The following is a 13,546-nucleotide window of genomic DNA, read 5'->3' on the forward strand; positions in this document are numbered from 1 at the left end:
TAGGTGTTGCCCACACAGCATAATAATACATATGCGCAATAATATAATGCTCTGACAGTGTCAGTTTTCTATACTGACAATCTGTCGATAGTCGGTGGGGTTGCCTGACAACGAGCTGGCCAATCACAATGTGACCTAACGTGCCTCCGGGCCATGGGATTTCGACTCTACCATCCAACATGGAGTAGCGAGAGATGGGGCTCAGCGGGGCCACCCCTCGGTAACAGCACCGCACATTAAAGCACAACGGAATCCGCTCGAGCTGAAAAACATGCGCCCGGGGACATAAAAAACGAGGGGATATCGTACTGGTTTAATTGTGTGATTCGAAGCTATGGAAATACTCAAACCGGGAGCGTATTCGTGATCGAGGAGAAGCAACTGGTTGGCGGCTCTCGGGAAGAAAAGGAGAGAGAGAGGGAGAGAGAGAGGAGCGCAGACAGTCGAAGGCAAAGAGCTGCCTCTCTCTCATCGCACAAAGACCAGAGGATATGAGGCGGAATGTGAGACATACTGTGGAGCCGCGGTGAAACAATGACGAGCAAAAAGTATGCAACCGCCGTGGCATATTACTCGAGGACGTGAAACAAGAAAATGATAGAAGAAACACACCCAAACGAGTAAGTAATCAAAAGACTCCCAAGATGTGCCCCCCCCCCCCCACACACACACACACACACACTCTCTAGTACCTATGTTGCTGCTGGAAGTTGGGAATAATTAGTCGACTTGGCTGGAAAATGGGAAATGTGTGTGCAGAGTGTAAATATTCACAACGCACCGCAATCAAATGCGTGTTATTCTTTATTACACATGCATGGGTTTTTTGTTGTGGATTCGATCGGGGGTGTTTGATGCTACGAAGCAATGCATTGACAGTGTGGACTGGAGAGAAGGGATTTTAGGGCCCCCACCTTGTTGTAGAGACTATTCTTGAGAAGCGAAGAGGGGGGAGGGAGGGGGGACGGGGCTGAAGCGTGGGTGGATCGGAAACATTTTTCTAAAAGGATTTGAAGCGAGGAGAACCAGGGGCCTTGTTAAACACTGTTCCCAAGTTTCAAACTTAAAACCTCGTAGATTTGTGTTACCTCCTTCCAACGGCTGTCCTTCGAGAGCGCTTCGTGGCAAACGTATTTTTTTCTTCTATTTAAAATAAATAAACAAAATGAACTTGCGTTTACAGACCATGTTCGCTTTATTATTAGGCCACCATCTGTGTGTTTGCTTCCAAACCGAAGGGGAAGTCTCACAGGATATGAGAGATCCGATATGCCCCCATCCGCCATCTCTTTCTGAATCGCTCTCATTTGCATAACCTCTACCGCTCTCCATTCATAAAAAATAATATATATACACATTGTAAACGACGACTTGGCATGCACAAACAAATATTAATAAAAAAGAAAACGATCTCTTCCGTTTGGATTAACAACCCGGTCTACTTTTAGCACTGTTTTGTGTTGTCCCCGAAACATCGGGACCACACTGTTATAACGTCGTGATGCATTTTATATGCTGTGAAGTGAGACGGACCATAATGAGGAACCGTTCGTTCCAAACGGTTGTTCCATTATATTGCACAGTAAGAGTAAACATGCCCGTGTAACCAATTTGTAGCTCTGATGGGGTACAGATGTAACCAAATGGACCCCGCTGGTTACATTCTGTGCCGTCTAGACTCGAGGAGCTAAATTCGGTAGAAACATGCAGCGATACACAAGACCGCGCCCGGCCGGTGTGCAGTGCATGTTTGTGTGTCCCTCTCTCTCGGCTACCAGGCCTCGGCTCTGTGCTCGATACGGGTAGGTTTAGGTTGAAGTATGCCTGGCTTGCCTTGCAGGATCCCAGCCTGCCGTGGAGCGGAAGGGCGAAGGCCACGGGGAGGGGAGGGGATGTTTGCGCTGCGGTCGCGTGACGCTGTGCTCATTCATAAAAGCTGTAACCTTCAGCTCGTCCCATTCATGCCCGCCGGACTAGCGCTACCTTGACACGAGGGCACATATTGGTTCATAACCGGAAGGAAAGTGTCAATGAGCGCTCATCAGCTCTACAGTCGTAATGGATCTAGATTCTAAAGGGGTGTGTGTGTGTGTGTGTGTGTGTGTGTGTGTGTGTGTGTGTGTGTGTGTGTGTGTGTGTGTGTGTGTGTGTGTGTGTGTGTGTGTGTGTGTGTGAATCTAGAAATAGCCTGTCACTGATTGTGTCAGGTAGCCTATGTGGAGGTTAGTACATAGTGAATAGCTCACCTGTTCAATGTAGCCAAGCAGGCGTGATGTGTCAGTTTACCATCACTGCTAAATGTGATTATAGGGACACGCACACCAAAGCCACAAGCTGGGGGGGATGTATTGATCTCCTGTGGTGCTGCAGGGTCAGCATGTGCACCGTTTCTATCGGCCAGGAGATACCCAGTAACATTCAGCTAAGGTCACTGAGGCAACGAAACATAATCCGATGCTCAACAAAAAAAGCATTCAAACTGGCACACGCAGCAACGAGGAGTTATTCATTTCCTCGCCAGGTCTATTCTGTTCTTTCAGGAGCCTCTAGGCGAGCAGGATTTGATAGCCAGAATGTACATTGTACAGTGCCCTCCAGATTTGGTGGCACACTTGGTAAAGAAGCAAACTGGTGCTGTATGAAATATACACAGGTTCTGAGCTAGATATGCTGCAAAATATGAAAACCATATACTGGTCATTTTATTCTCATACAACTGCCCAGAGAAAACCTTCAAACAAGTAGTTTATTTTCTCAAAACTAGAGGTGGCAAATGATTACCACCTAATTATTCCTTTTGAATAGAGTTCAAGTAAAACAAATGTATCAACATTGTCTTCATCTATTTAATGACTACCAAAGGATTCCTGCTTTCATGGTGTAAAATGTGGCAACACATAGGAAATACATTAGTCTGACATCATAAATGCATTCAGATTTGAAAATTGATCTGGCCAGTTGAGAACATTGATTTTGTGGGTAGTAGTACCCAGTTTGTTTTTGGGTGTATTTCATGGAAAACCTAAGGTCCTTGTAAGAATGGATGTACCATGATGCAAACAGGTGTTTCATGATGCTGCTAACTAATGTTTAACCCGTAAATGCTAAACCAATCAAAACAATAGAGATATTGTTTAGGCGTTTTTTCCAACATCAGTTGTGGCTTGTTGATGTCAATGTTGTGGCAGTGTCAATGTTGTTGCAATGAAATTAAGTTTTTTTTTAATAGTTTTTATAGTTCAATTTTAAGCACCAGTTTGAACATGTAAGAGCTTCAATCTTTCCATGGCACAGCCAAATGGCAACAAGTTATATTTTCAGTGATTAAACCTGATAGATAAATAGAACACATTGCCAAACTTAAATAGGACAGGTGATGTTTGTTGATGGACATTTATTTTTCTTTTAACTCTATTAAGGCATAATTAATTAATTATGGATGCCCACTGCCAATACATTAGATTTTTTTCTCTCTATAAGTAGCCAATCAAATAATATAGTTTTAGTCTTTATCAAAGGGAACCACAGATTCTGGAGCACTGTAGGTGATTATCTACATTCCACGTGGATGCCACAGGAGACATTATGCTATAGGTGAATAGAAACCTAGTATTATATTTATAAAAAAATACATCTATAAAAGTGTATATATATATAGCTTATTCATAATAGCATCAATTATTTTTGTGTTTATGCCCTCACAGACACGGACTGAACAGAATCCTTCCTTGAATTTGGGACAGTCACAGCATAGTCACTTTGTATGTAGCTAGATCAATCCACATTCAATCAATTGCAATTCTTGTCCATGAAACACGTTTTTGGTACTTAGGTATATAGTGCATATTATAATGCCATGGTGTGCAGCAACAAACTAGAGACAGATAATACATTTTGGTTTGGGACAACACAATACACTTTGTTTTTTATATATGATACACAGTACACATACTAAACCCACACCCACAACTCTCTGTCCAACAGTGAAGCCTGTGAAGGAGTCTTGTCTAGTCTAGTCTCCTTCTTTTTCAATCTGCGTTGGTCTATCCTCATTTCTCTCTCATTCCCTGCTCCCCTGTCCCTCCACCATCATGTGGAACAGATCCTTGCTCACAGAGTTTCCTGTGTCTTTACAGAGCAGATCATTGCTGCCTGAACACTATCTGTAGCTTTTGCATAATGGTCTGGGTTATCCGGCCAGCTATATCTGGAGACCAAACAATAGTGCCGGATTGTTGGCCTGTTTTCTACTACGCTAGTTTGCGTATCAGCTGACTTGGATGACCAAGATTATAATGGCTTTGTTGCATTTTCATTCACTTCAATATGGTATGTGTGTGTTCCCCTCATTTTCTATTCTAGAATTTGTCCTCATGAGGAAAATCCTGGAAAGTGAGGACAAGCAAATTATCCTCACTTTCCAAGGGTTTACTTTTGGATTAAATCTTAAATTTGGGACTGTGGACTGTGGTTAGAATTAGAGTTATGTTTAGGGTAAGAGATAAGCATGTAGTGTTGTGAGTTCGAGTTTAAGTTCATTTTTGGGGAATGAATGTAGTGGAAGAGGTTGTACAAAGTAACACAAACCAGCATGTGTCATGCCTAATTTATATTCCATCTCATCTGTATCGCTTGCAGAGTTGCCGACAAGAACACAAATTCAAACTAACATGTTTCATTGAGCTGTAGTCAGATCTAGACCTGATCCAAACAGCTTGTGTAATTGGTTTCTCCAATTTTAAGTACAGAATAGCTGTGCTTGGCCACACAGATTAATACAGTGATGCAGTATCATCGTCAGAATGTCTGGACCACCAAAGGAACATGTTAAGCCAGTTAGTTTGCTTTACTGTGAGTTTGGCTTACCTGACATTATTGGAATCATCCTGATGTGGTAATCTTTGCCTGGCACTGGTTAACAACTGCTGAGACAAATTATTAGCATTTGACCCATAAGCAGCGGATGTTTGTGTAGGCTTATTATAGGTGGCATGGGCAGTCTGTAGCTACAGCATGTAGAGAGAATGCTCTGCAACTGGAAGAGCCACGTTCAAGACCTGTATCTGCCTACTGAAAAGGCTATTCTGTGGTTGATCATATGCACGGCTATCTAAAAGAAGAAGTTCCTACAGGGATTAATGCATCTATGCAGTATCGTAAAATGTCGTCATGTGTATAGTTTCTTCTTCTTTTACAGCATATAAGTTGCAGCCCATGTTACTCGCTTAATGTGTTGACATTGTATAACAACTTCAAGTCTAAGGCCAGGGATGTAGTGAAGGGTAGAGCTAACTGTCTATAACTATTAGTGTTATTTTTAAGAGTTTTCCCACCATTAATACTGTAAAATAAAGTGAGTTTTATTAAAGTTACAGACAGTATGTTCCACTGGTGATGGTGGTTAGTCTTGTGGTATTACTTAACTTCCTCTAACTTCACTTCTGCCATTTCATGGTCAAGGTTACATGAAGTGCTAATTGTGTATTTAAAACAAGACACAAAAGGATCAGGTCATGTTTATACAGGTAGGATTTTATAATTCGCCCATAAAAGGAATGAAAAAAACACGAAAACATATGGGAACATGGGAATATCTCTGCTGTAGGGAAGAAGCTACCTAACTCCAAAATGTCATCGAAGTTGGTATAGGGTATGCGCATGACATAATTTACAATTTAGGCATTTAGCAGACGCTCTTAATCCAGAGTGATTTACATTAAGCAGTAACAAAAAGCATGGCATACATACATCACATATATAAAAGTAGTTATCATGAAACATGTGCAAGCTAAGAACATAACAGTGGAGTATCTATGTAAACTATACATACTATACTATATTATATATTATACATGTGTACTATAAAGTGCTATGACTACATAAAATGCAATTCTAGTGCCGTCTACGTAACATGCTATAAGTCTGTTTAAAATACTATCTAAGTCTACATAAAGTGCTATATTTAAAATACTATATAAGTCTACATAAAGTGCTATCTAAGGGCTAGTGCTACGGGTCTGAAGAGGTGGGTTTTCAGACTACGGCGGAAGATTGGGAGTGAGGCTGCAGTTCTGATGTTGTGATGGGAAGTGCATTCCATAGTTTTGGAGCCAGAAGGGAGAAGAGTTTGGGACGTGTGGAGCGTTGTCCCGGCGTTTTTAGTGAAGGTACTTCCAGCTTCCCTGCATTGGCTGATCTGAGTGCGCGGGAGGGTTTGGAGGGTACGATCATACTTGTAAGATATGGGGGAGCCATGCCTTTGGTTGCTTTGAATGCCAGCACCAGAGTTTTGTATTCTGTGCGGGCAGCGACCGGGAGCCAATGGAGGGTGCGGAGAAGGGGGGAGACGTGTGAGAATTTTGGCTGGTTGAAGAACAAGCGAGCTGCGGCATTTTGGATCAGTTGGAGGGGCTTAAGTGCACATGCCGGTAGGCCAGTAAGGAGGGAGTTACAATAGTCAAGTTTTGACAAGACTGTTGTCTGGATTAGGAGCTGGGCTGACTCCTGGGTGAGGAACTAATTCGTCATATGTTATAGAGTGTAAACCTACAGGATCGAGTGACAGCTGTGATGTGTGTTTTGAACGAGAGCTAACTGTCCAGGACAACGCCAAGGGAAGGCTGTTGGGACAGACTTTACCAGGGCGTTGTCTACGGATATAGTTAGCTCCCGCATAGGGCAGGACTTAGCTGGGAAGAACAGAAGCTCAGTCTTGTCTGGGTTCAGCTTGAGGTGGTTGGAAGACATCCACTGTGAGATGTCAGCAAGGATGCGCTCTTCCACCTGGGTGGCAGAGGGGGGGGGAGGATAGAAACAGTTGTGTGTCATCGGCATAGCAGTGATAGGATATATTGTGAGCCGAGATGATAGTGCCAAGGGATTTAGTGTACAGTGAGAAAAGGAGGGGACCAAGTACAGATCCCTGTGGGACCCCAGTTTGGAGGGTACGGGGGGATGATGGCAAACCTTTCCAAGAAACCTGGTAGGTCCAGTCAGAGAGGTAGGAGGAGAACCACTTCAGCGCCGTCCCGCCAATGCCTAGATCAGCTAGGGTGTCTACCTGATTGCGTTAAACTCACTTTGCCACTTGATTTGCCACTCACTTTATGCGTGCGACTTTATATATTGTCAATTACTTGCATGAGAGCCTGAGAGGTGGTGGAGTTAGATGCTTTAGCAGACATTTTGAGGGTCCAATGTATTTAAGAGGTGCTCCGAAGCGCTTTTTACTACTTTCCATTGGTTCAATATTTTTTTTAAACAAACACACAGACGTAAGGGTGTTCAATAGCATTGATTTATAAAAAAAAAAATCAAAAACCTCTGAGTGGAGTTAGGTGGTTTCTTCCCAACAGCAACCGTTTATAAATGAGTATATGCTGAGCATGAACAGTACGGCAAAACATTCTGCCTTGGAGCTGGACAGCCATGCAAGCCATAATGAGAGCAACCATTAACATCCTATCTAAATAGTGGCTTGATCAACCGTTTTACACCAAACCCTGATGTCAGTTGGAAAACGAGTCGTTACTTAGATTGGATGTAATACGTCTAATGTGTCGGACTAAGAGGATATTGGTGCATTACAGACGGGACTTTGACAGCTTTTCCATCACCTATAAGAGGTTTATAACCAATCAGCTTAGTTTCAGTCCGGGTCATATTTCCACAGCGACGGAGGGGCCTGCAAAGTCACCTTGGGAGAAGCTGGCTTCCTCCTGGAATACAGTTACATCTCCCAGTTCCCAGATGGGGAGGTTATGGAAAAAGACTTATGTTTAGCCTTGTTAGACAGCAGCAGACTGGAAGGATGGAAGGAACAGAGCAGTGTTGATTTTGACAGCAACTTTTTATTCAGTTTTAGTCATTCTTTGGACAAAAAAAATCCACTTAGTTTTAGTCATTTTTGTCATCTCAAATGTTTTAATGTTGTTCTAGTTTTAGTTGACTAAATCTACAGTTGATTTAGTCAACTAAAATGTATTTTGGAGGGCCATAATGGTATCGTAATGGCTGATTTTACACTTGAAAATAGCCGATCTACAAGCTCACAACGTTGTGAGCTTCTAGATCGGCTATTTTAAACATGCAACCAAGCGTAAAATCTCTTCTCCACTAGTCCCCTAACATTTTGGTCTAGTTTTTAATGGTTGATGAAATTGTCAATGTATTTAGTCATCATATCTTAGTTTATATTTCGTTTTTATTTCGTTTTCGTCAGTGAAAATCACACCCGTGTGAAGTGAATGGTGCAACTCTGTGTGGGGGTTCCCGGTGGGGGGGTTTCCGCCGACCCACAGGAACGCACCCAGGGTGCCGGTGCCGTGCCAGGGCCCCGCGTCCGAAACGGTAGAGAAATGACCGTTACCATGTGGGGGTCCCCAGGGGTGGGTGAGTCCAGACCCCCAAGAACGCGCCCAGGGGGCCGGGCCGGTTCCGGCGTGCCGCCCCACGTCCGAAGCGGTTGAGAAATGACAGAGTTACGGTGTGGCGGTCCCTCTACTGTACTCTACTGTCACTGTAGTGGCACACCCGAAAGCATCATATATACAGTTAATACGTACGTGCGTGTGTTTGTGTGTGTGTTTGTGTGTGGTTGCGCACAGGTGGTGAAAAACAACCATGCTGTTTTCGTGCTCATACCCAGCCAGCGACCCACCCAGCCAGCCACCCACAAGCTCCGTAAGGGAGTGGTTGCACCACTCAAAAAGGGTAGTCGACGAACATTTCAGTCTTAGTTTTAGTCTAAGAAATCAACACTGGAACAGAGCAACTTGGAGAATCTTTAGCAGTCCTGCTAAATATTGTGAATCTCATAAATAGAATTGTTAAATTAGGTTTATGTGAATGTTATCTAGCTTCCATCCATCTTCAACCGCTTATCCGTAGTCGAGTCGCAGGTGCACCAGCTCCACCAAAGAGCTCCAGACTTCCCTCTCCAGAGCAACATTAGTAACTTACTCCTGGGGGATCCCGAGACGTTCCAAGGCGAGTGAGTCGATGTAATCCCTCCATCTCATCCTTGGTCTGCCCGGAGGTCTCCTCCAGTGGGAAGTGCAGCGAGGACCTTCCTAGGGAGATGCTCGAGAGGCATTCTAACCAGATGCCCGAACCATCTAAGCTGACTCCTTTCCAGGCGAAGAAGCAGCGGTTCTACTCCGAGTCTCTCTTGCGTGACGGAACTTCTCACCCTATCTCTAAGGGATGCAGTCCTACTTGGACTGCACAATCCACCGGTTTCCTGCTGAGAAGTGAGAACCATGGCCTCAGATTTGGAGATGCTGATCCTCATCCCGATTCCCTAGCTGTCTAGCTTCTGTATAGTTTCAGCAGACATAATGGGCTACTAGCTACATTTACCTGCTATGGCATACAGCACTAGTCTGATTCAGATTATCCAATGATGTTCAATCTACTCAGCTAGGACCACTTTAGTAACTAAGCTATTAGGTTTTTGCTCAATATCTGTATCTGCTAGAATCTAATTCATTTTCACAGATTAATTGTCATACAAAATTTAAAAACATAATGGCACAATGGCCACCTTTTTGTATGTATGTATGTTCTGATATCAATATGAGTTTGTTAGCCACCCATATTATTCAGTGTTTGGAAATTGGGATGATTTGAGCATGACAGTTAATGTTACAGGCCAAAATGTCTAGAACAGGGGTTGTCTGCTCAAAAGTAGACCAATTAAATCAAAAGTTGAATAATAGTAGATAATCTGTGTTGATGATCTGTGCATGTAATAACTGACAGTATGTCAGTGAATTTCTTGAGCCCCTTTCCCACATGGAATCCATAATATTGTTGGATAAAAATAATCTGGCCAAGGCAATGGAATAGAGTGGATAGTCATTCACACATTGCCCTCCTTTATGGAGTTCCATATGGTGTCTGTTCCTACATTAGATGACTGATACAGTATATTAATGATTGCGCTATAGACGTCTAATTGCAGGCAAAACAGGATATTATGAATAATGTACATACATGATTGTAATGGCTTGAATAGACAAAAACTTCCTTATTTCAGAGTTGGACGGTCCAATACCCAGACATTTTTGTAAAATGTTTTTGGCTGTATTGCTTGCTCTGTTTTCCAAATCGTCTGCAACAAAATTGAATAGCGTGCTGGTGTGCTCACAGGTCGTGGGATTTAAAGCATCACTTCCCACGTAGCTACAAAAGTACTGTCCGTCATATTTTCACGGAAATCTGACGTCTTCATTCCCAGTTCAGCTGTGCATGGGTGAAGATTGCCACATTACTTGCCACATTACTTACAACAAGTGAGAAAGAGTTCGAGAGTTAGTTTCCCTAACACTGTTGTTGTGAAGCAGCTTTGTACTTGCAGGTGAAGTATTTATAAAGATTGACCCAAAGGAGACACCACACCTGTCCACCACCAGCTATGAATTTATTGCATAGGGCCTAAATGGAAACAAGACCGTAAGGAGTAAGGACCTTTTTTGTGCTGCTATCCCTTTTGGACTGAGTGTTTGACTGTATGTAAAATCAATCAAACGAGTCAATGCCAGGATGATGCCATCCAGACTTTCCCTGTATACCGGTAGTTAGGTTTTGCCACTGAACGCCATATTGCAATTTGTGTGGTTTCATTCATAAACTTAGCTGACCTCGTAATTTGCTATCAAGATTGCAAAGAGAGTACCCACTGTTATTAGTCTTCAAGGCACTGAATCTTTGATATCAAATGCTGTAGGCCAACTGAACTGTAGGTTTCTCATATGGGGGGGGGGGGGGGGGGGGATGGGTGAGCCAAACTCACAATATGATTGGTCAGTTAGCTATGGGATGTTAGCTATAGCTCTATTCTGCGAGTTTATGACCTTTGTGGGACACGCACAGTGTGCAGCCTAGACATGTGAGCGTTGCCAATAACTACAGCTGATTGACGGATAGCCGATCAGACTTTCCCTCGGGGGGCCTCGAGTGTCAATAGTCCTGAATAAATTCCCCTCACCCCGCTGACTAATGATCTGCTTCTCACACCCCGTCTGTATATCTTTCCATCTCTCTCTCTCCTCTACAATGTACTCTGTAGAGTGCTACTATATGGTCCATTCTGTTTCCCAAACAGTGGGCCCATTTGTGGGTCACAGACCAATTTTTATGGGTCATGACACAAGTAAAAAATAAATCCCATTTCCTTTTCCCTCATAAAAAAGAAATTCCATAAATAAAAGCAATAAGTAGTGAAAATAGCCGATAGCTCGCAAGGTGGCGCGAAGCAACGTGTTGTGCACTTTTAGATCTGCTGTTTTCACCAGTTTGGGTCCCAGGCAAACATCTAATCGGCTCTCTTTTGGGTCTCGACCTGAAGTTCAAAGTTCAAAGTTTGGGAACCACTGCTTTTAAGTACTGGTATGTCTTGCTGCTTGCACTGTCCCTGTGCACATGCCGTAATCCTCAGCGTTCATTTTAGTTACTCTGAGAGTGTGTAGTGTACAGTGTAACCAAAGGGGCTCACCTCTTATGGGCCTATTTCACTTCTCATATCAAGGCCCATTATTTATTTGGCATTTGATGAGATTTAGCCTCTCAGACCCAAAACCTACAAATATTTTGTTGTCGTTGGATAAGATTTTGTCCACAATTCCATGCTGTATTGATGTGGTACCATAGGAGATAACAGGAGAACTTTGTTCAAAATAACAATTCTTCTACATTCTCTCTAAATGTGTAATTTAACTCTTAGGAGCATGAAATGAAACCAAAGGGACACGTGAAGAGTCAAAGATCTATAAGGGTCCATTTGGTTACCAACTTTCAATCATTTAGCTGGGGACCACCTGGAACCCCCTCAAGGATCACTGGTTGAAAACCACTGGCCTATTTGATCACATTTGTACACCCTCTGCTCTGAGTTAAATTAGTTAGGTTTTTACTGTACAGCATAGCATGTAAGGTCCTTTTGTACAGGCTACCATGATTGACACTAGTATACATACTAATGGACAGTATTTATATCTGCCCTATTGATGGCACCACCAGGACTTCTAGCTGGCCAACTTTGTATTTATTTATTCATACATTTGTGTATTTCTTTCTGATAAACAAGTGATATTTCCCAGAAAGCGATTAATGTCCTGTGCAGGGGTGTGGAGCAGAGTTTGTCAAGCAGGCCTGGGGTGTGGTCTATTCACTCCTTATCAGAGGAAGTGAGGCTGCTCTTATCACACATGGCTGGGCTGCCCTCACTGGCCCTTTTATCTGTTACACATGATGCACTGGATTCCTAGCCTGATAACAGACCCATTGCAGTGTTGTAATGTACACTGCACAGTGAAAACCTATTCATTTAACTTACTCTGTGGGCTGTATTTTGCGTGTCTTACTCTTAAGTACCAGGTCAATGTAACCTGTAAGTGTCAATTTGGCATTTATTTTGTAACACCTTCAGAGTTATAAATGATAAATACTGTGTAGATGATACAGACCGGTCATCTGGGTTAGGTCTACTTGCTTGTGATGCTAGCTATTTGGCGTGTTAGCTTTGTGAAGATATTAAGTGTGTGTGTGTGTGTGTGTGTGTGTGTGTGTGTTTTCTAGATTTTATTTATGAAATACTTTTGAATGTTTTTTTCCCTCCTTTTTTTTGTAAGCAATGAGAAAAGGGGATATTTACTCGTGATCTACAAAATGAGGTCTGTGATCCAAACATGGGTCCCGACCCACAGTTTGGGAACCCTAGCATGTAGAAGTAGCACAGTGCCACTGGTTGTGGCTGGCTGGCTGTCTGTGTGTTCCAACCACAGATTGCAGGGCTGCGTCTACAGACTGTGTTTTAAACATGGGTCACGAGACGACACAGAATGTGACAAGTTCATCTCAGGGAGTTGATAGCCGGGATCATGTATCTCTCAAACCACATGGTCTTATTTAGCTCAGAATCTAGCGTTATTTCTGTTAGAGGTGTGTGTGTGTGTGTGTGTGTGTGTGTGTGTGTGTGTGTGTGTGTGTGTGTGTGTGTGTGTGTGTGTGTGTGTGTGTGTGTGTGCTTCAGTTAACTTCTGTCAGAGTCAGACTTTAATGTAAATTTAATTTAGTGGGACTTCTTATGCGATGGACCTTTTTAAGTCAGTTAATTTAAGGGATTCAAGTACGTGCATTTATGTATATCTGTACTATGGAGTCAGATGGGTATGTTTTGACTGTTCTGTCTTTCACTGTATGTCAGTCAGTCGGTTTTGTGAATGTGTGGGTGGGTGCTGGTGAACCAGTCTTGCCACCTGTGTGTGTGTGTGTGTGTGTGTGTGTGTGTGTGTGTGTGGGGAGCATCAAATCGCTGAGGCTGTCTAAGCTAAAGCTAATTATGTAACAACGCCTTCATTCACTCCAGTTCTCTATCATTCTCACTCTGTCGTCTTTCCTGCCGCCTCTATCCATCACCTCCCCTGTTATCTTTCCCTCTGTTGCTCTCTCTCTCTCTCTTCCCCTCGTATCGTTCTCCGCTGCCTTCTTTTACCAAACACAGGCCAGGCATCACTGGAATATGCAAACAGTGGTGTATCCTGTT

The 13,546-nt window shown here is 43.1% G+C and overlaps 1 protein-coding gene across 1 annotated transcript in view; it reads left to right on the top strand.

The window, feature by feature from the left end:
* The first annotated feature begins 193 nt into the window (after positions 1–193).
* Positions 194–13,546, top strand: part of spred2b (sprouty related EVH1 domain containing 2b) — a 39,941-nt gene continuing 26,588 nt past the window's right edge. The window contains exon 1 of the mRNA XM_083775754.1: positions 194–620. Within this exon, the coding sequence (XP_083631880.1) occupies positions 595–620 (26 nt within the window). The 5' untranslated portion in view covers positions 194–594. The remainder of the gene's footprint in view (positions 621–13,546) is intronic.

The sequence above is a fragment of the Protomyctophum parallelum genome (assembly GCF_964188405.1).
Source record: "Protomyctophum parallelum genome assembly, chromosome: 10".
NCBI lineage: Eukaryota > Metazoa > Chordata > Actinopteri > Myctophiformes > Myctophidae > Protomyctophum > Protomyctophum parallelum.